Here is a 24,209-nt window from a genome sequence, read left to right on the forward strand (position 1 = left end):
ATTAGAAAAAGAAGAAGCGTCAAACATCAGCTGTTGGCGCATCTGACAATTGACAGGGGCGTTGCTTTGTGTTTCCACTTCCCTGCGCTGTTATTACCATTGAATAGCGATAATACACTTTTGAAAACCATCTGCAATTGTCGTCAGTATCAAGTGGTGACAGTAAATTATATTTAGAACCGAAGGCGTCGCTTGCTATTGTTGATATGATAGCACACGCCCATGTAAACAATTTAATTGCGTTCAAACTCCAAGCGGTTTTCGGCCAGTAGACTATAACCATCGTTAAACCATGGACGCCGACAAAGAAGATGGAGCCGTAGATCCTCACGAGGCGTTGCTGTACGCTGCTCGTAATGGAGACTTGATCAAAGTTAACGAATTGCTGCAGAAACGGAAGCATCGCGTCCTTGAGCTAGATATAAATTGCAAAGGTATCTAAGTAACGATAATATATCGTTTATGATGGCAAGCTAAAACTTTATTTGCTTCGTAGGTAAAACTAAGAGTAACTTAGGATGGGCACCGCTACATTTGGCAACGTATTTTGGACATTTAGACGTTGGGAGCATGTTGCTGTCAAACGGAGCAGATTGCAACATTGTAAACGATGCCGGTGATACTCCTCTGCACAAAGCTGCCTTTATTGGACATGAGGTTATTTTCAAATATATGAGAACTATCTTACAAATTACAGAGATTTGATCAATCGAAATATTGTCATTGTAAGCTTGGAGATATACTTCTTTCCTATTTATATAATCTCTTTATTAGTATCGCACAAGAGATCCAATGTAGAAATTAGCTGTTTTAAATTTTTCTTTACTGTTTCACAAGCATATATCTCATCGGTGTGTCAATGCCGAAAATCATACTTAAAAGAACACTTTCAAATGAGTAAACACCACATATGTAGATATACTGAATTGCCAGAACAAAGCTTTTAAATTAATTTCTATAATCTACTTGTGAACTCCGTTGTTAATTGCTCTTCGTTAAGTTGCCACAAGATATTTTCAGTAAACTCAGCAGCCGTTTTATTGAATATCGGAAAGAACCAAAAAATGATTCCACACTTCATTCTTGTCTACTTCAATATAAACGTATGTAATCACTTCACTCCTTTATCGATATGTGTAGATAAGTAGAGTAATATCAAAAACAATTCCAAAATACTTTTTGTCAAATATACTTATAATGAATGCCTTTAGATATTATAAATAAGAATACACTTAAATTCTACTACCGATTGACTGCTCAATCCTTAACATACATTATTTTAATACTCAGTTATATTTAGATAGCAGTTTAACCAATTTCGAAAAGGTCCTTTGTTTTCTGACAAGTCATAGCTTCGAAAGGGAATTTTTTGGTATGTTAGCCTCAAAAAAAATATTAATTATAATAACATCTTTCCACGTAGACCGCTTTCCCTTTAGTCTGCAACTGACTGTAATCTCTAAATGTAAATATGGATCAACGTCATTAATATCCATCTGTTTTTGCTGTTTGAGGTTCAATTTGTACAGTTAAAATAAAAATATGATTTCAGAGACGAACATAGTTGAAACGCTTTCTGTTCCTTTAACTTTCACTGGTTCTTATAGTCAATTTTCTTAGACGTTCACGGCATTTCTAATTTTTGTATATTATTATCACTAATTATATTTTATTTCAGATTATCTGTTAGCTTTGAGCGTCAGTTACAAATTACAGGGTTGATGTCATCGCTATCATTATTTACTCGCTAGTTATTAATCATGAAACTGCGTAATCATGCAAAATTTAGCTTGCCTTTGTAACGCTACTGTATAGGAAGGATATAGAAGAGTGGCTCTTAACCTGTACCTGTACCTGTACATGGACGTGGGTCTATGGAAAGATTTCAGGGAATTTGTGAGCTTCTATTGAAAAAATCAATTTAGCATGCATTGCCAATAAAGGTATATGATTTCGTGAAGCAAATCTATTCCTAATATGTCTTTTGCTTCGGCTGCCGTTAACAGGATTTCTAAGTGCATATATTGTTTCAAAAGTTCATAAGTTTACATTTATTTAAATTTAAAAGCATGTGAAAATTATAATGTATATTTCAACATAAATGGTTTCCTTTATAAAATTATTGTATGCATTTTAAAACTTTATTTTAAGAAGGAGTCCATGGCCTTCGTCTCACTGGCAAGCAGGTCCGTAGAATAAAAAAGGAGGGTTGAAACTTTTATTCTACAAATATGAATTTTCCTCTACAAAATTTTAATGTATACCTCCATCGTAAATAATGTTCTTGCTCTTTCTCTGAACTTTTACTTTAACTATCTCACTCAAGTGATTAAATTATCAGATTATGATTGAAGAAAATTAAATTCTGTTATATATATTACAGGATTTGGTCATATGTCTCCTGCGTCACAGTGCGGACGTAAATGTTATGAACGGCGAAGGTAAGCTGCCGAGAGACGTGTCCAAAACACAAGACATCCACAGATTGTTGCTGGCCGCTGAGCACAATGCTCAAAGAGAACGCGAATTAACTCTTCTAGCAGCATCCAGAGAAGGAAATGTGGAACAAATAAATCAATTAGTAAGACTTACTTTAAATTTTAAATTTGCTATTCTTGATATTACCATAATTATTTTTGTTACAGTTAAAAGTTCCACAGCCTCCTAATATAAACTGCGTGGATACCCAAGGTAACAGTTGTCTTCACTGTGCTTCGTACAGAGGTCACATGCAAGCCGCTGTAATTCTATTGCAAAATGGCATTGATTCTACAATTAGGAATATAAATGGTATAATTTTCACATTTTCTATTGTTACATTATACTGTAATTTTATTTAATCGCTTGTCTCTGATTTACATAATAGGTCAAATGGCTGTAGATTTAGCAAAGGATAGTCAAATGCGTCAAATATTGAGTGTCCGTCCTTTAAGACAAATACAACGAACTGCAACTAGATTTGAAGGTCAGCTATTGAAAAAGTCCAGATTTTTAGGATGGAAGTCTGTTTGGGTATGTTTTTATTATAATATAATACATTTTGTAATGTAGTTACTATAATATTTTTATAAATTTATAGGCAGTGTTACAAAGAGGTGTGTTATCCTATTATGGATGTAGAGCTGATGCAAGTACAGGGGTCAATACTAATAGCAGGAGAGACTGGAAATATTTAGATAGCACTCGTGTTGTTCCTGGTCCTACGGATAATTCATTGATAGTTCTTCATTTTTCTGATGGAACGGCACATAGACTGCGAATACCTCCAAATACTGCACCATCAACTTTAGTTGTTAGACAAGTAAGAATATCTGTTGTAAACCAAAATCTTTCAATACTGGTACATATTTTTAATACACTGATTAGCTTTAAAGATTTAAATTATGTTGTAAAATGGTTAACATCTGAGCGCAGTCATAACTTTCATTCCACAACAAAGTTTAAGAACCCATGAAGAAGACTAACTTGTGTCTCCATTGGTTGATTTGAGTCTATCCAACTGCTGGTTACTGATCCTGGAACTTTGAAGATTAGCCTTTTTATATCTGTCATTTGGGACTCAGTTCGAATAATTTCTGCCTTTGTGATATTTATTACTTTACTTTTACTAATGATATAAAATTTTGCATCTCTGTTTTGATTTTAATATTAACACTTAACCGATCTTTTTTTTCGCCGCGTGCGCCGTGACGACTGGCTGTTTTGCGGGAATTTCGCGCAACATAGAGTTAAATAAAAAATTCGATAACTCTTGAATTAAAGGGAATTAAGAAAATAAAATGTAATAAATGTTTTGAATTGTATCAGTAGATATGTTAAAATTATCTTATCAGTGATTTTCAATCTATGGGTCGCAAAATAATGCAATTGTTTTATTGTACTTGTATTATTTAAATGAGTTCTTGTGTGGTATATGTGAAAGCATTTACCCCTATGTAGGGGTATTTTACAAAATTTGCACTTATGGCAGGTTAAGCTCTTAATTTTATTAACGAAACACACGCGACATTGTCTTTGGGGATGTTTCTTTTTCCCTGTACGCGGAATAGTTTCTAATTGATGGTTACGTAGATCCATTGATAACCTGCCCTGTGGATCACAATTCGCTGTTGTTATTCTTAGCAGTACAGTGGATGGCCTCGGTTCTGCTGTATCCAAGGGGGTAGGCACGTCAGCTATACATTTTTTAGCGACGAGTAATAGATATTTCTTGTATCCAATTTTATTTATATTTAGTATTTTATATACCCTATAACTAGGGATTCCAATCCCGGGCCAAAATATTAATCCCGGGATTTCGGTATTGCAATTAGTCGATCCCGGGACTAGTCCCGGGATAATTTTCATGTTATTTTATCGATAAAAATAATTTAAAATGAATAATACAATATATTTTTACATCTGTTTTTTATAACGTACAATGTATAAAGTACGTATAATTTTAGTCTTGCGCTTAAAATAGACAATAAAATAATAAAAATAAAAAAGGGAAGGTCTTATATATTTATTTGAGAAGATAAAAAATGAACTTTTGACAATGTATGTACATATGTACATTCATAGACCCATTTAATGGAAAACATTATTTTGAATAAAACTCACGAAGTAACATCAAAGCATCAAGCGCTTCATCATTTAGCCTGGATCTGATTTTGGTTCCTAAGCAGCCTGCTGCTGAAAAAGCACGTTCAGACTCACAGCCTCAAAGATTCACAGATGACACGTGTAACTCGTGCAAGTTTGTACACGAAATATAATGATTTTGTCAATAATAATTCGATTGTGCTTGATAAATCAATCAACCCGAAAAATTCGGGATTATGTTTTATAATCCCGGGACTCATCGGGTATTGAAAATCGTTCGGGATCCCGGGATTCCGGGATCCGGGATCCCGGGATTGGAATCCCTACCTATAACTATTAAATAGTGCACAATTTAACAGGTACATTGCTGCTCTTTTCGCCATTTTTTAGTTTTTTTAAAAATTGAATAGTATGATAAATATTGATCGGCACGGTCCACCCCTTTCATATATTTATTGTACTGAATTACCATCTCTGGTTTTATTATATCTTGACGAGTGTGCCAGTCAATATTGTTGCTTATCAGCATTCGTGCAGAATGAATGTTCGAAATTAGTCGAACTTCCTTTTTCGACATCCATGTCTGAATAAGGATATCCCCTTTTCTTCTGTATGCTGTTTGTCCGGCCTTTAACTTAGTTTTTTTTTAGTGATTCAGGCACACCCCTATTTATTCGAATTGTCCCACACGTTCTGATTTTATTTTGTAGTAAAATTTCAGTTGTTTGAACACTATTGTAATAATTGTCTATATATACATGATGTTTTTTATTTAAATATGACTTTAACACGGTGTTTATTGTTTCTAATAATTTTTTTCCTCTTGCAGAATATATTTCTAAATTACATATGTATCCAGTAGTTGCTTCGCATACCAATCTTACGAGAATTCCATAATTAATAATTTTGGAGGAATTGTAAACTTTAAATGATAATCTCCCACGCCAAGGTATTATGCTTTCATCTAAAGAAAGTTCACGCTGGGGCTCATAAGCATTGTTAAATTTTGAAATGACATAATCTAAAATTGACTGAATTTTGAACAATCGGTCGGACTGCTGATTCATTTCTTCATTATTTGAAAAATGCCACGATTGCCATATTTGTTTAAATCTGACCCAGCTCATCACTTTAGAAAAAATAGGTGTTTCAATTGTTGGATCCGTCGACCAGTAATCATACCTATCATCTTTCCGAACTTGACCCATTATTAGAATTAATCCTAACATTTTTTTTAATTCTATTATATTTTCATCTTTCCACTTTAAAGATTTCTTTGGTTGTTTAAATCTATGTATATTTTGTGCATGATATCTGTTTGTTTCTTCCACCATCATTTGTAATAAATCGTCTCCAATAAATAACTCTATAACATCACTAACACTTTCACGATTATTTGGCATCACTTTTACGCCGGGATGCCCTAAAAAATCGTCTAAAACAGGTGGCCTATCTACTTCAGACCATTCTTGAATTTCGTCTTCATCACTCGTTTCACTCAAGTCACTAACGAAATTTCACTATCACTATCACTGTCACTAGAAGCGTCATTATTTATTGTGTTCAAGTGTTCTAATTCCAAAATTTCCGTATCAGAACAGCGTGATAAATTGTCTACAAATACTTCATCGTCACTTTCCATGTCCGACATTTTGGGTAGGATTATTAAAGAAAGTATTTAAAATAAAATGTTATATTATATGTATAATATTTATAGATATTTTAAAAAGCTATTATTATTATTGTACAAATATATTTAAAAAACTTATTATATAATAGCTATCTGCTATGGAATAATAGTATCTATTTACATATACATAAAGCCTATTATTGCATAACCGCAGTTCTCAACGGTTTCGACCAATCAGAAAAAAGAATTTAATTATTTAAAATTTCCATGGATACGAATTATTCATATAAAATAAAAAAAGATGGTTGATAACGTAATGACATCTGTTGATAAAAGTATTTTCCATTGATTTACCGATTTAATATAATTATTCGAATTGCAAATAAACCAGGTACGTATTAACCTTAAACATGTTATACATATTTACTATTATGTACGAGAATTGAAAGTTAATGTGGATCAAACCACATAAACGCTAATAAAACGTATTTTTTATCTTGTGATATTCTGGGATTTGTCATGGCGATCGTGTAACAATGATTATGAAGCAGGCGGTTATTTAACTGAATAAATTTGGTTCCATTTCGGCGTAAAGTCATCTTATTATTATCTCATGGCTTTGGCGGCTGGTGAAAATAGAAACAGGTGGGGTCAGGGGCCAAAAAATATATTTATGTTTTATCGTACTAAACACAATGTGTTATACATATAGGAACAAATCATAATAAGTTTTTAAAAAAGATGATACTGAAAATACAAAGACTATGGCCGGTTTCACATGTGCCGGATGAATTTGTCCGGCACCGGCCCGGCGTCATGTAGTGGGGGTGGTGTTGTATGGGCAACGTCGGGCCGGCGCCGGATGGATTCGTCCGGCACGTCTGAAACGGTCAGTACTAGCCCATACAACACCACCCCCACTACACGGCGCCGGCCCGGTGCCGGGCGAATCCATCCGGCACGTGTGAAACCGGCCTTAGAGAATAAATTATCTATGAAAAATGTAATATACAGTTAAAGACAAAAATAATAATAAATAAATACTTTAACTCTTTAGTCGCTGAGATTTTTTTTAGAAATGCTACTATTAATAATTAGATTAAAGACAATTTATTATTTTTAAACTCAATACTTCTTGATTAAAATCTTTACTTCTAATATATAAAATTTAGTATTTTAATTTTTTTTTCTGACCATTTTTCCCTTAAACAAGATGTTTTTTCTAATTAGTTCTCATTCTATAATTTATTTTTTTAAGTTAATTTCATCTATTATTGAAATTAACTTTAACATATCTTATACCATTATGACTACTACTTTTTAATGCAATTTATTTGTAGGAATGGATGACTGCATTCAAAGAACACATAGCGTATTCTGCATATTATCTTTGGGGCTGTGATAGCGGAACTGGTCAGCCAGTAGCCGAAGAAGTGGAGGAAGATGATGAGTTCAATGGCGATGAAGGAAAACCTTTAGGCAGTATGCAAGACGCTTTAACGGCTGCTGCTAATCATTTAGCGTTGATGGAGTCTCAGCTTGGAGAATGTTCTGCTTTGGTCGCTGCCCTAGAAAAGAGTATACAAATGGGAACTACGCTACATCAATCGACCTATATGAGATTCCAGCATGCGGCATCTACAGGTCAACGATTGCTCAGTACTCTGCGTCATTGTGCAGCGCTAGTGCGACAAGCTGACGAAAGCCGTGGAGCTAAATTACGAGCTGAAAAAGAGCGCTGTCGAGTTCTAGAAGAAGCATTGGCTGTTTTAGCTGCTGAACACCACGAACTAGAACAGTCTTTCGTTGAGCAATTATCTGAACATAAAGTTAGTATCCGTTGATTCATATATGTATCTACATCTTAAATTCTAATTAAAATGTTGATTTTAAGAGCTCTAAAAGTAAAAGACCATCTCGTTTCTATGAACAATCCGATGATGAGTTTTACGACGCTTTTAATGCAGGTATAATATTTGATATTACCTATTGATTATTCATAAAATTTATTATGTGAATTTTATTCAGATTCAGATAGCGATACAATAGTATCAGGTGGTAACGGAGCTCTAAGCTCTTTAGAATGCACTCCCCACGCTTCTAGAGAAAACTCCCCGAACAGAATGGTTAATGCAATGCTATCGCCTCAAACTTCAAAAGAGCCGGATAGAAATGCAGATTCAGCCTCATCTCCTTATTCGCCAGAACCTGACGAAATGCTTAATTCACACTTAAGTCCTGCTAGTTCCTGTAGTACGATAATGACTTATGATGGCCATGTGTACAGAAATGCCAGAAACGACATTGAGCCATATATGCTGCATAGATTGAGGTATATATTTTCATTTATATTTTGATATTTTAACTAAGTACTATTTTAGGTATGATCAATTTTATAATATAATATATAAATATGTATAGTTTTGGTTAATTTTTGGACAAGACAAGTATTATAATATAGATAAACGATTCCCTTCTTGCTTTTCAACCTCGTGGTTCTCAGAGCTTCTTTACTACACTTTGTGTTATATTTACATAGTATGCATATAGATCATAAGACAGTTCTTAAAAAATTGACATTTTATTTAGATTCAAAATTATTTCTCTAGAAAGCAAATTCCTGATAAATAGGATGTTACTAATAAAAACAATAGAAACTATTTTATTATCATATATAACACAAACACAATCAACTACTAAATGAGTAGTAAGAAAACAGACTGAAATCAGTCTGTAAATCAGTGACATATATTTTTTTATTAATAATAATAACCTTTATTATGACAGCTTACGATCAATAGATGTCACTATAAACGACTTAGTTCAATCTTATTTTAATTATTCATCCGTAAGATTAGAAAAATCTAGGAAAACCTTATCTGTGATGATGGATTGAAATCATAATCATTAATTCCGATCTCCCAATCTTTGATAACCTCTGCGTTAGATGATTAGAGTGACATACAAAAAATGCTGAAGAGATTTTTTATTCTTGTTATATTGCTGGCTTATATTTTATAAAAAATATAACCATATGTATTTTTTACTTTGCAAAAATGAATTTAATATTACTTTGTTGTCACAACCCTAACCCTGCAAACGGTGTCCAAATGCACCAAAAACGGCACCCGGAGGGTCCTTTTGGGTTATAAGAGTCCTTGACAAGTCGTTATCACTTGACATATATTTCTTTTTAATTCTTAAAAAGCTACTTTGGGGTCGTGTACTACGAAATATATCATGGCACGAAAGCGGTTAATTTGACAGTTGCGAAACGTTTATTTGATGTTAAAATTCAAACCTAACCTAAACGAATTAACCAAACCCATCTTGACCTAATGAAAGCTCTAAAACTAACTATAATTTTTGAACTTTTATTAGGTCATGTTGGGTTTGGTTAATTTGTTTAGGTTAGGCTTAGATTTAAACATTTTGGCCTTAACAGGTGATGTTTCACATTACAACTATTTTTTGAAAAGAAGCTCATCAGGGTGGTGTTGGTCTATAGTTTGTCTCATCATTTTTATTTTAAAGCACATTGGTAAATTGTATTGATTTAAATTGAAAAACTAGTTTTATCGAAAATACGTACTATTCTGATAATTAGTTGATTTTAATAACTTTTGTTAATATTTTAATCGACATAAACTTTTAAAAGTACACTCAAATAGCAGTTTAAAACAACATATAATTTCACTAGGACCTGTCATTGAAATTATATTTTCACTAATATAAATATATATCTACCGGTGAAAATGTATTCCGATATGATTTTACTGAAATGACCATGAACATTTATTTTCACATTCACATAAACGTACAGTACAATTATTTTTTTTAATATAATTGAAGAACAGCATTCCTTTGTTTTGTTATCTGGGATAAAAAATAATAGTCTCGCAGGAGTGCCCACTCTAGGGCACGCCATAGTTGGCCACGGGAAAGCAATTACGAGAAATGGTATCGTGAAGGTAAGGCGTAAAAGTAAAAAGGTACATATCTTGGTGAAAGCGTTACTTCCAGGTGGCCATTTGTGAATGACCACCTGAAAATAACATAGTATCGGTTTGCAAGGCCATGAGCATTGTTTCAAGATGTTTCTCGAAGCTCATGGAAAATTGGTTTATTATATAAAAGAGTTTATTTCAATTGAAAGTCTGTGTGACTATCAATGATGGCCCATAATAATTTGTAGTGGTGGGGCAGCAGCGATAAAAGTTGAAAGATTGAAAAAAATATACTTTAATATTTATATATACTAAAATATGTACTATATAATATATCATCTTAGACAAAAATAGTTTACTGACTAGTTACATTCATAAAAATATTTAAAAAAGAAACATTTTTAATATTTCATTCTATGCTGCAGGCCCGCAGCCCATATTGTGAGTAAACTTGGGTGTTCCTACATTACGATTTCACTCATATTTTATATGGCTAAACCATTGTTGTTCTACTTTAATATAAAGCTATCGTTGGAACCCATATAATGTAAATATTTAATTTATAAGGAAATAGTCACGTCGACCGGTATTCTTGGTTTTAGCACATAAAGTTAAAATTTTTGCCTCAATTATATTTGATAGCATTGTTTTGACGAATATCTTAGTTCCATAGCATAATCTAGTATCATAATTTGTGAAAAAATACTGACTTTTAAAATCCAATTGTGGCGACATTCCGGATGGTTCCAGAAGATTAAAAGCTTGGTTGAGTCATTGTACTGTTTGTTTTCTATCCATCAGCTTGTCAACGGATTCATTTTTACTTTTAAATTATAATTGTTATTTTTGTTTGGTTACCATAATAACATTTACAATGTAATATTTTGTGCAATTACGTGTAGGAAATGATATATCAGATATGACAAAACATTCACTGTTTCCTCATCTAAAAATGGCCGTACCCATTGATTCAGCCGTGGAAGTATATAGTGAATTTTCGTACGTACATATATTCCCATGTGACTTTTATATCTATCAATAATATATGTGAGAATATGTGACTTTCCTATTTTACCTTTAAAAATTTGGGAACTTCTGATTTACATAATCATTAACCATGAAAATAATAGTTATGTCTAAAAATAATGATTCGCAAAAACGCATCGAACCTAAATAGCTACCGTAAAACCGTACTTAAATTTTGTGCGTTCGCCACCCCATCTACCGAACCCACCCCATGTCAGATTTTCCGACTTGCGCAATCTGGTCGCTGGCTGAGAATTTTTATAAAGTACGGCCTTACAACAGCTGACTGAATGGGTCAGAGAAAATGGCAAAATCAATATAAAAAAAAATGTGCCGACGTTTGTCCTATTGATTTTAGCAACTAGTTCAGCGCGACTTGTCAACTGTTGTAAGGTATTCTGTTATAAGAAGGTTTCGACCGGGCGGCGCTGCCGTCGGCTCCCGTTTCAACACTTTCAGTGCGATATCCGCCGGCGCACCGGTTAGTCGTTCGCGAAAATACTGTAACGGACACGATATAATCTCACTGATATGAGAATAGAGTTTTGACACTTGGCCCCATCCGAGCTGACTGTGGTAATTCAAAGCGGGCGATCAAAATGATCGACTTGCGTGTAAATCTGACTCCCCCCCACCCACTCCATTTTATATCCCGAAAATACCACCCCGTCGCATTATAGGACTACTGTTTGATGTTTTCTCACCCCTCCACTAACACACGTACACACTGTATATATACGGTAAAAGAAGCACAATTTAAATTTAAAAAAAAACATTAAAAAAGCATGACTTAGATTTAGATATTTGCTAATGTAGTGTAATTTTAGATTTTTTTATTGTGTTGTATTGTATGCTATTTGAATACATTTACATCACGCACGGAAAATCGACGCGAGACGAGTCACGTGATTGGAAATTTTACTGTGGCGTTTTCGTGCATTTTCCATGCATGCATAAGCGTGGTAATAATTATACCTATTTTTTTTAAATTTAGGGCATAGTTTTTTTATTTAAAATTTATGTCGCGTGCGTGTACTTGGATGGCACATATGTATGCATTTTTGGTAGGTCGTACTATCAATGGTCGTTCGAATCTTCGCCAATTTAGTTTTATGAATAAATTCAATTGATCCAATGACGTTGGGTCATGAATTGTCTGCACATATCGCTGGTGCGAATTTCCATGCATTAAAGCAACTGCTTTTTTGGATTATCGATCGTGCCACATTTTTTCTTAATAATGGGTATTTTTTGCAGAAAAATTATATTACTGTACAGTCAGTGCACAAAAATATCGTTCAAAATGTGATTATCACGTGCTCTTAAAATTCTGCCCTGTAATTGGTCGGACGCGCTGAGGAGCGGTACCGGTATGTGTTAAGTACACAGGGCAGTATTGTTTTTTCTTCTTGACATGCGGTTGTCAAAATTATTATCTTATCGAACCTTTCACTATTGTTTTTGGTATAAATATTTTATTTATTATAAGCTTAGAGTATTGCTGTTTCCGAGTAACAAATTCGAAAAAAATAATTATTTATATAAAAAAATCATAATAGCATTTCTGATATCAGTGGTTGTCGAAATCAATATTCAGAGCTGTTATTTGGCCGCGCAGCGTAAAACTTTTTTTAATACAACATATTTTTGACAAAAACTTACGATTTACTCTACGAAAAAAAATAATCAGTTTATTTTCACTTGAAACAGTTTATGCGACTTAATTATTTCCGCAGCGAGAACTTTTATGAAATTTCTGTAAAACTTACGATTTTATTATAATAAAATGTATATAGTAGCACATTTGGATGTGCAGCTTTTTCACAAATATATTTATTTAATTTAAATAAATCATTAAATATTGTCTTTTTTAATAACTAATAATTTACTATAACTGTGTTTTTGAAATACATAACAAAAAATATGCGTCACTGGTAGGGGGGGGGGGCAGTATCTTAGAAGTGCAGGCCCTAATCAGATCAGGCAGATGCATAATCTGAAAGCTACAATTTTTAAGGAACGCTCTAGTGGCACTGGAGGGCATAACCCATTTAGCAACCTAGTCTCCGTGGCGCAGCTCTAGAAATTGTGGTGGAGGGGGAGGGTGAGGAAACGGTCAAGGTACAGAGCCTCGGCGGTGGCTCGTATGACGGTCATCATAGGCGACTCTCAGATTGTTCGTAATTGCTTATCTACTTAAACGGGTTTTTAACCGCTTAATCCCCATGACCACATACTTGCTAAAAGTATGTGGTCCAAATTCCCCATGGACGAGTTAACTCGCACGTTTTAGTATTGACTGCTTCACGATATGGACGAAACTTTCCATGACCGAGTATACTTGCTAACTGAAAATATATATTTATGATATATTTGAGTTTCTACCTAATTCCGGCTTATTCAAACACGTGTGATACATGGTATTTGGACGTTACTTTGAATTGATTCTTGAAAAACTGTTTTATTCTGGAATTATGTAGTTTGACCTAACTTTTTTTCACATGCGCATATTATGTATTATATTTTAATTTAATTTATAATATAGCTATATTTTGTAATTTGGTTTTTAAAATAAAAAATATATATTTTTTAGTCATGTATTTCTCACCATTAAGTTAAAATGCTTTCAAACTTGAAGGCGATTATCTAATTCGTTCCACGAAAAACGTTTGCTTTAGATTTTAGTCACCGTCTTAAATACAAATAAATATGATTAATAATAAAGTTATCATTTGCAAGAATTCGATAAGATTAGCTTGGAAAATTTTTAACATTTTCAGCAACACTCGCGTTATTTATTTTAATTTTATTATCGCTTTTCCTATTATCATAAAAAATGATATCAATTTCAAATATGCTTTTAAAAAATATTTTAATATAAATATGGTTGAATATTGATAATATATTAATCGATATATTATTTTGGCGAACGTTAGTAAACGTCTTTATGCTCTGTCCATTTTTAACTCAGTCGCACTTAACAACGATTCGTGATAAAAAGTAGTCAAATAAAGTATAACCTTAAATTTTACCTATACACATATATCTTGAAAACCGCACAAACATATTGTAAAATATCATCTCTTGGATAGGTTTATTAAATATCAGAACTAAAAATAAAAGTCATTAATGTCTAAAAAATGTCATTCGATTTCAAATTTGTGTTTAACTTATCTGGTTTACCTGATAAATTTAAAAGTTCAAACAAATTGTAAATTCAGGAAGAATCCATGACAAATATTCATGTATACATAATAGAAAACCTCTCGAGGGCCGCACGGATATTCTACATGCGGGCAGCATTTTTTCTTTATATTTAAAGCGAAAATTTGCAATATTTTCATGGCACAATTTAGTTGAACATCATAAATTATGTTTTAAAATAATTTTATAAATATTTTCGATAGCAGGCTTGCAAAATGTATTTTGATTACTTCTTATATGTCAATAACAAGCATCATATTTATTAAATTAATTGATTAAGGACGGATTGGCGTAGTCCGTAATGTCTCGACTAGTAACTCTGAGGTTGCGGGTTCCAGCCCCGGCAGCGTCACTCATTTTTATTTATAAGAATCCGCTATTATTTAAAAAAAACAGCCTTAGATTATAAATTGTATAGCACATAATAATTTATAATTATTAATATAGATGTCACCGATTCTCAGACTTTCAATCTTATGTCTGATTGACTTACTCATTGTGACGCATTGGGCTTACGCTTGTCAGGTTACAGCGAAAGTTTTTAAAATAATAATAATACTGGTAATGTTTTGAATATATATACAACTTATAAATAAACATTTAGCTCAAATCAATTAATTATTTCATTTGAAAATAAGTCAGTCAGGGGTGTTGCGTTTTAGATTAAAAACTTAAAATAAATTCATAAAATACTACCCGCAGAATTCATAATCTCGCGCTACACACTCATAATTTCGCACCTCATATTCTTATTTTTTATATAATTTATGCTTGTTTATAATTTTAACTGTAGTTGATTAGTTTGCCAAAAAGACCGGCGAACTGTACATATCTACTGGTCGATAAGGATAGGTCGCCTGCACCGATCACGACGTCCGCATAAACGAAAGGAGATTGCGTGATACTAATAGATAAAAACAGGCAGTCTATCCTAGTCTACTATTATATTTTGCCATATTTTTATCTACATAAGATGGAAATCGTTTCTATTGTCTTAATTTTATCGATACAAATACAAAATTGTGATATGATAAATTGTGATTAAAAACTAATATTACAATAAGTCACTAGATCATGAATGTAGTTATATATATTTTTAACAAAATTTATCACCCGGACGTCCGATGCATATAAACATTAGTCCCTTATTATCTGAATACTCGTATGATAATTTTAACGCATATTATGTTCTACTAAAATTTATATATTATTAACATAGTTTAATAATTTAAAGCAAATATTAACAGTTAGCAAGAATACCTATTTTGCGAAAGCAATTTGCAAACAGTAGCATTCCTTGCGATCCCTGAATGCGCAACCCTGAAACGGCGGGCTAAGGTCCAAAGGCTGGATCGATAGCTCTACCCGGATGAGGGAAAGCCCACCTACTCTCATGCATGGATTTCACCAAAAAAAAAAACCCAGCATAAAAACTCGAGTAAATAGACCCACTTGTCGCTTCGCTCTGTTGCCTCGCTTTCCTGTAGATGTAGATAATAGAATTCTATACATTCCGAGTTGAGATTTAATTTGCTCGAGTATGTACGAGTACATATACAGAATAGTAGTACGTTTTGTTTTGTGTGTATATTTAAAAATATATATTATATATATTTGTGCAAAGAGTTAAACTGCATTTATGGTCTCTAATATAATGCATATTTGAAAAGTTTGAGCTCAAAATCTTATATTTACTGAACGTGACCTGCATGCAACCAGTCCGCTACTACAGTACAAAATCAATAGCTTAAAAGCAACTAAAAGTTTTATATTCTTCGGCATGACAATCCGCGTCATATATATAATTTTAATTGCCTTTTAGTAATGCTTAAAATAATAACTTATTTAAATTAATTAATATAGAAGTAACCATGCTTATCCTATATAATATTTTAATTTACGAAAAGCATATTGTGGGAAATTCGTTGCAAAAAACATGTCGCCAAAATATTTTGCCGAAATATTATATATATTTAAAAATCTGAACGGATCAATATCAAACATTTCTCGTCTGTTTTATTTATAAAATAATAGTTTGTATATGTACAACATATTTCAGTACAAAAGAAAACTTTGGTCTTCTATGTTTCATTTAAGGATTTTAGATCCATAGAAAAATTAATTCAAAGTAGTTTTAAAAGCTCCAATAAATATTTGAGAGCTATATTACTTTTGACCTTACGCAAGAATTGGATCATTTTATAGCTTGTGTCAGCAACTATGTTTTATTGTAATGCAAAACTTTTCTTCTTCTTGAGCTCCACAACCTTTTACAGGTTTTGGATCAAAGTATTTCAGTTGTTTATATTCAATTTGTCCATTAAATCATCGTTCCATACGTTTTTGGGTCGTCTTGTAGCCCGTTTTTCTGTGGCTTCTATATTGATAATGTTTTAAGACCCCTCAATACTTTTCATTCTTTCTACGTACCTTGCCCTTAATCTTTGTGATTTATAAAAGCTGTTTTTTTAACGTTTTCTTTTGTTTTATATTCTCAAGATCGGAAATATCAGAACATTTTTCTAATTATTTTTCAACCATACTTTTAAAAAAAAATGTTTTAATGCCGAAAAACACATTTCACTACAAATGACAATGACAACATATTAGTACCTTTTATTACACGATTGTATAAAATATAAATATGTGTAATGAAAAATATTATACATGACAAAAAAAATGGAATATGGGGTACTTATGTACCCCGCTTCGTCCTGGCTGAATTAAATTATCTAAAAGCTTATTTTTGTCTTTTTAGAAGTAGAATAAATAGTTTATAATAATCCTGCAAAAATATTTATCTCTGATGAAATGTACACGAATATTTCTTCGGTTAAAATTTCCGACATATTTAATTCCAGCATAATTTAAAAATGTAATATAAATACACTCCTTCTTTAATCTGTTTTTGCTTGTGAATACCTGTACATTTAAAATATAAATGCATGCCTTAGGCTCTGTAGAAGGAAAATATTTAACTCAACTCTTCATTTTTTCGTCGTTGATATGTCGCAAAGGCATAGCTGAAGCCACGAAGCAAGGAATTCTCCGAAATAATTTTCATGTAACATTTTGAACATGTCATATTCTCATTTTCTTCGGCACTCGCCGAAAGCAATTTTGCGCATTATCTTGCCTTAATAATAGGTTTTCGTGTTTGTGCACACAATATTATACTGCCGACGTTGAGACCTGCGCTGATACCGTAAAAGCATAGTACTTAGTTTTAATAATAAATTTCACCGCACGAACAGCAAGTAACAAGTTGCCCATTCATTATGACGTAATTCCTGCACAGGTTGTTTGCTATATTATATTTAGTGAGTTTAGTAGGTTAGGGAGCGCCATGCGGCCGTCGTTACACAACGTAAACGTAAATCCGTGATGTGTATGTAATATTTCTCTGGGAAACTACCCTTTCGTCTTATATAATAATCTGAAGTTGGCGACAAAATACCCGAATCGCGTTCGCAAAACTCATTAATTCGTATTGGACTTTTTTCATAAATTCTCTGCCATAATATAATGCGACTTCCGCAGTTTTCCGATAGTCCTTTCGCCCTTCGAATCGCTTCTATTGATACGATTTTCTGTAAGGAAAACGTCAATATAGTGTTTGACATATTTTACGGTGGATAATTTTCATTTCATGACATGGCAGTCTAAGCGCGGATTTATTGGATTTAATGCGATTATTGTGGATTAAAGGTTTTTGTAACAATGACAAGATAACATTATTTGTATGAATAATTACACATTAGTTATTTTACAATAAGGTCTTATTTTTTTATATATCTTTTACTTTGATTAAAATCACTTGAATTGCATGTGTTATAGATTATGATTCTTAGCACATATAAATTAATTTTGTGTTAAGTTTTGGGTTTCAGATTGTGAATATCTTGAGGTAGAATAAACGAAAATTTTTGGTATAAAAAGCATGCATCATTTACGACTAGTGTGTGGAATATAAATTTCATTTTTTTAATCAAATCATCGTTATCAAAAGAAGTACATTTGCCATAAATAAAATAACACCATATTTGTAATAAGTGATAATTTTACTATACAGAATTATTTTTGCTATTATGTATATTAGGTAATCCCAAAATGAATGTAATTTTTTAATGAATTTTAATGATTTAAAATATAATTTATTTATAAATATACAACCTTCTCTCGCCTCTCGGTCATTTTTTTGATGCAAAATATTCCCCCTTTTTACAAATAAAATAAAATCCATAATTATAATCTAGAAGTCATAATTACAAATATATGTATATCCAAATTCGCTATTAGAAAAAAATGTAGAATCTTTAAAGCAAGACCTTTTAGTGAAAATCTATGTTTGAAATCAAAGCATAGTTTTACCTATAAATCAAGGCATCTTATCCCGTTATATAATGTAATCTATATCCATTTTTTATATTATTAATTGAACGTTCGTATGTGCATTTATGTACACAAAACGAAAATATATATGAACGACTACATTTTTATACGAAATGTGCCATTCAACTAATCTGAGTATCGCCACCATTATAAATTTCGTAGTAGATAGACAAACATTTCATATTATTCCTTCTGTATGCCATAACCGCTTTGTAACTAAAATTACTCAAATGTACATTTCATTTAACGCACTAGTAATAATCGTTGTTATTATTTTTTTAAATAACGACACTCAAACAGTCCCTTCCAGACTTGTAATGATCCCTTATCGTCTCGTTTGCGGACTGTATCACAATTTGCAGCATCATTTCACTTTATACCCTCCCTTAACGACATCATAGTCTGCCTCGTTTCAGACACTTCACAGCTATCTGACTCTAAATACAGAGGTGAAACCTTTGCGTAGTATATAATTTAATATGTAAATAGTACAAAGTGTGATTAATGACCGCTTCCCGTTGAATTATTGCGTTATTCAATTTTAGGAGATAGGTTTAATGAGCAATGACGTAAACTCAACCCCACACCCTTGCCCTTAAAGGGTCGCTTGACGATTTCTAGGTTATTGGGTCAAGGCTGACTGATTTTTTTTACCAAGCCCTTTCAGCGAATGCGTATGTGTGCGTTCTCTGCTGAATTTATATGGCTGCCCTATCGCTTGTACAGTAACTGTGATTACATAACGTGATATTATATTTATAAATATAAGCGAATGTAAGATAAGAGCTAGCAATGAGTCCAAAAACGAGATTTTCACTATTAAAATATCCGAGAGCGTGATTTTGCGCAATGAAAATGAAAAACATCTGAGATTGATCGTATATATTTATATGTATATCTGAAATTATTTCATTACAACTAGGCAAAACTAATTTTGCGGTGTCTTTGACAATCTCATTTCGCAAAGACACCGCAAAGATCTTTGAAAACTCATACCTTTGGCGAATTGATTCATAGTTTGGAATATTGTTTGTTAACTCCTTAAGATTCGTTCAATACTCAGGCAACAGTTCGGCGTACGAATTTTGCCCAAATTATATTATTTAATTTACAAAATCACATTGTTTTGTAATAAATGTTTTAGTACAACTACTTATTTAAGAGTAAGCTAAATAATTAATATTAAATTGCTAGTATTCCACATCACCAAATTCATTATGGTTGATACCGTTCAAGACTTGATTTAGTCAATCCATCTCGTTAAAAATCGTCCTCTTTATCTGATCCACTAGCCGCTCCAAATTGTCTTTTTATATTTAAGTGTCCATAAAAAGGAGTATTCCCATATTTTTATAAGGGAATACTCCTTTTTAAAACCCTTCATTTGATATATTGCTACTCTTTGTTATTCGAAGCATTCTTACTTTTTGAATATCACGAGCACGACATCATAAAGATATCGACATTTTTACTTTTTGAATATCCCAAGGCAAAATATCGCTAGATTTGTCATCCTGATTCCCCTTTTTTTCTGAACTTATATCCACCATTATTGGGCTGAATTGATCAAATATGTCATAAGCTTCGTATTCGATTTGTTTATTGCCTATCAATTGTATGGATAAAATACTGAAGATTAGATATTGCTATGCATCATCATATATTGACACTTATATTTTTTATTCTCGTAACGAAGTGTGCGAATTGCGATTTAAGCAAAATAATTGGCAAGGAAGGGTATGGAGAATGTTTGATAAAGTTAAAAGATAAAACTAAAAGAAACTCGTTACACGATTAACTTGGCTCGAAACTTACAATTGAGCGATAATAGTAGTTTCGTGCCGTCTTGCCATTATTAAATTCATACTATTTCTTTACACAATTAAAAGTTACAAAGTTTTTAAAATACATGCGAAGAAAAGCGTGTAAATGTACCAATAAGTAAGTCAACTATTAACTATACATTAAGGCAAACTTTTTCTTTCCTTTTTATTTAAATATATCTGAATCCTTGACCTGATTATGTTATTGAATCTGTGCTTCTTTCGAAAGAGACATTCTTATTATATTTACGTATATAAATATATCGAAAAGCGGTTCTTCTGAAAGAGTAAGAGAAACGTAAACGAAAAATGTCATTCCTACATATTTATATTTTTATGTTAAAAAATCTTTTGAATTTTTACTTTGTTTCCATCTTGATAAAGGGTCCTAATAAATAATTGTATCTAGACAGGTAGAGGTTAAGTTAATGGTACGATTGATGACTATATTTTGTTTAGGGTGTTTTAGATGACATTTAATATTATTCTCAAAAAATAGTATTTTTCTAAAATGACTACATTGCCCATTACAGCTTGAAACCACAATTGATATAGTGTTTAGTCGAGCAGTGAGAATTTTTTTGTTTGACATCAATTACTTTTTCTCATTAATATCAGTAATATACATTAATCGGTAATAGTGTACACAATATTTTATATAAAATATTATATATTGTTAAAACATTAACACTATGATTATGTTCAGAAATCAGAGTCAGTAGGCAACGTTTAATTGGCCAGCTTTTACCGAATAAGCCCATTATACACTTATCAACAATTTCATTATTTTACAGATAATTGTAAGTTCTAAAGAGTTGCATAATTGAGAATAGTAATAGTACACATTTCTTAGATTAGTAAGAGTCATGTTCATCATGTTAATATTTTTTATATTTCATTATATGCATGGTTCTAATAATAAAATCTAATAAAACTCGTCCGTACACTTTCACAATGATAATGATAGCGGTATTTTTAAGAAAGTATTTTTACTATATGCATACTTTTATATTTGGAATAACAATTAAACAAATTCTGATCACTGATAACATTCACCATATCTTTAATATATAGATAAATTGCATTAATACTTTTTTAATTATTGAAAATATAAAAAGAGTGATTGCAATCAATTAGATTTTATAAATGTATAATACATTGTTGTTTTGCCTTCCGAGATAAATAATTGCGGGATTAACCAAAATATTTCCAGCGCTCCACTGACTGCGATTTCTGAATCGAATATTTTTTAATAATATTAATAGCGTCGTGTTAAATAACTTCCAGATCAAAATTTTAGATGTAGAACTACTTATATTAATAATCATACATAGAAGGGCACTGTTCGATTTATTTTAATCGATAAAAATAAAATTGAAAAGTATTACAAATCAAAAATTTCACATTAGCGGTGATAACACATATGCTATCTATGTCTATTCAAATATAGAACACATCGTTCATATTTTATATGTATTTATGTGAAAAAAATTAGATTTACTGAACAATTTTTCTGAAACAGATCTCTTAAAATGTAAGTTGGATGTTTTTCACATGCATATTTTGGTTTTTGACGTTGTATGTCTCTTGGCCTTAAGCCGAAAGTTTAGTGATTTGATAAAGTATAACTTTTAATATTTTTACTGACAGGAGCATAATAGGAAAAAAGTTTTAATATATTTTTTAGGATTATTACAGTTAGCATAATGTATCTAGTGTTTCGTTGTTTTGTTTAATAATGCGTGTAATTTTGTTAAGAATATCTGCATCTTAAAAGCATCACTTATTTTTATGAATAAAGCGTAATTTTATTTCTCCTTAGATGCAAGTTTGAAAAAATGGCTATTATTATAGCACAGGGTCAAATTATACTAATAAGGATTTCATCTTTATTTTACTATAAAAAAATATGAGAAATAAACGTAGTATTAAAATCATTATAAGCGATTAATGATTAATGCATTATAAATGATTTCAAGAATGTGTTTCAGTATTTATTAGTTCAGAAGTCAAAAACTATCTAGATATTATAGGTTGAAAATAATAAATGGAATAAATAGGAAAGCTATTTCAAAAGCTCCCACAAGAAAACTGAGTATCTTATATTCGATATAATCGTAATAATAATTTAGCTAATCCATAGAAGACGTTTTCGGTCATCATATTTTTATTTATAAGTAATATATATTCTAACTGCGAATTCAATTTAGCTATATATAAATAAACTATTCAAGAAAAATGTGTTACGCCGCCAAGTGCTCCTCTCCACTCTCTTAAAAAAATAGCAATTCAAAACCTTCACGACAAATTGCCTCTTGACATTTTCTTTAAAGAAAACGTGGTATCAGTTAAACATTGAGGTAGTTAATTGTATTTTCTTAGCGTAAAATGGTATTAAATACATATTTAAAAAGCAAAAACCTTAGTGTTTATTTCGCATTATTTATTGTTTAAATTAGTTGTTTTTATAATAAGTGGACTGTGTTTTTTTGAGTTTTCCTGTTGTTGATAAGACAATGGTATCTCATCTCTCGTAGTACAAACACGATCCTTCGATTTCCGTGTTTGTCTTTTATAAAGCTTTCACCCTCTCCGCTAGACCTTCGAGTTTGCATTACAGAGTTGTTCCACAACTTTGGCGGTTTTCAATTTTAATTGATCGTGAGAGACGCTTTCCGTTTATGTTTTATAAAATTTGTTAATTTGTATTCGCTGTTTGATTTCGCTTTAGGCTTTGTTGGTTTTTCTTCTTCCCTCACCATGGCTTTTGACTGGCTCAGCACGAGCCATTCAGAATTTAATTACATTTTCTCTCGATTGTCGAGTGTGATTATAACGCTTCAAAGCTTAATTTGTATAAAATGATTATGCTACATTTTTTATTATATTTTTTTTTTAATTTCTGTTTCAGTTGTTGGTTGTCATCCTTGCATTTTTGAATGGAACTTATTGCATGAAATATTTTTTGTTTCTATGACATACAAAAAACTGTGATTTTTTATATTTTAACATTTTGTGTTAAGGTAAGATTCTTATAATATTTTTTTATGAATATAATTTGCTTCGAATATATAATTTGTTTTATTTTTTTTCTAATCATAGTTTGCACAATAGTTGTCCTTGCGCATGCCAATCAAGCAACGTTGTGTAATAATCATAAATCACTTTGTTATATTGTGAGTAGCGTTCGGAACAATTTTGCGACGCTCTTTGAACAATAAAAAATCTAGTGTATCACAAAGTGTTAATTAATAATTGTGTGACGTACTGGGTTATGTAACACTGCTTTTGAAGGCAAATTTGATAATAAAAAAGTGCTCAAGAACCCCCTTGGGGGAACATGGATCCTGACCCGTCGACTGACAACGAAATCGATCATGAACATGAATTCAGGTTTGTGTATAATGTAATAATATTTTATTTAATAAAAATGTGTATTTCGCTCTGAATCTAGAATTACGTTTTAACTTACATATGTTTAAAAGCATTTAAAAAAACTCATTTCTGCATTCGACACTTTTGCGAAAATATGTTATAATTATATTAACCGTTAAAATATGCGTATAATGCGTGCCGCCTATCGTCGCCAACGCTGACATCACC

The 24,209-nt window shown here is 31.7% G+C and overlaps 2 protein-coding genes across 4 annotated transcripts in view; both read left to right on the forward strand.

Annotated features, from left to right (window-relative positions):
- LOC148227342 (oxysterol-binding protein-related protein 1-like) lies at positions 1-23,845 on the forward strand. 3 transcript variants are annotated; one of them, XR_015811936.1, is made up of 11 exons: positions 1-434; positions 497-657; positions 2,384-2,581; positions 2,646-2,790; positions 2,867-3,012; positions 3,080-3,301; positions 7,555-8,043; positions 8,109-8,181; positions 8,243-8,546; positions 23,518-23,629; positions 23,709-23,845. XR_015811936.1 is itself a non-coding variant. In XM_088201775.1 (10 exons), exons 1-10 carry the CDS (start codon positions 293-295, stop codon positions 23,543-23,545), a joined length of 1,908 nt encoding a protein of 635 aa, XP_088057901.1. In that variant the 5' UTR covers positions 1-292; the 3' UTR covers positions 23,546-23,676. The 3 variants fall into 3 exon arrangements, 2 of the variants coding, with proteins under 2 accessions (XP_088057901.1, XP_088057903.1); XM_088201775.1 differs by lacking the exon at positions 23,709-23,845 and having other exon boundaries at positions 23,518-23,676; XM_088201777.1 differs by lacking the exons at positions 7,555-8,043; positions 8,109-8,181; positions 8,243-8,546; positions 23,518-23,629; positions 23,709-23,845 and adding an exon at positions 3,367-3,756.
- LOC148227343 (oxysterol-binding protein-related protein 1) overlaps positions 11,645-24,209 on the forward strand; it is a 32,946-nt gene continuing 20,381 nt past the window's right edge. The window contains exons 1-2 of the mRNA XM_088201778.1: positions 11,645-11,763; positions 23,791-23,999. Coding sequence (XP_088057904.1) covers positions 23,947-23,999 — 53 coding nt within the window. The 5' untranslated portion in view covers positions 11,645-11,763; positions 23,791-23,946. The remainder of the gene's footprint in view (positions 11,764-23,790; positions 24,000-24,209) is intronic.

This window comes from Plectrocnemia conspersa, unplaced genomic scaffold, assembly GCF_051122295.1.
Source record: "Plectrocnemia conspersa isolate PC_06_02 unplaced genomic scaffold, ASM5112229v1 ptg000013l, whole genome shotgun sequence".
Taxonomy (NCBI): domain Eukaryota; kingdom Metazoa; phylum Arthropoda; class Insecta; order Trichoptera; family Polycentropodidae; genus Plectrocnemia; species Plectrocnemia conspersa.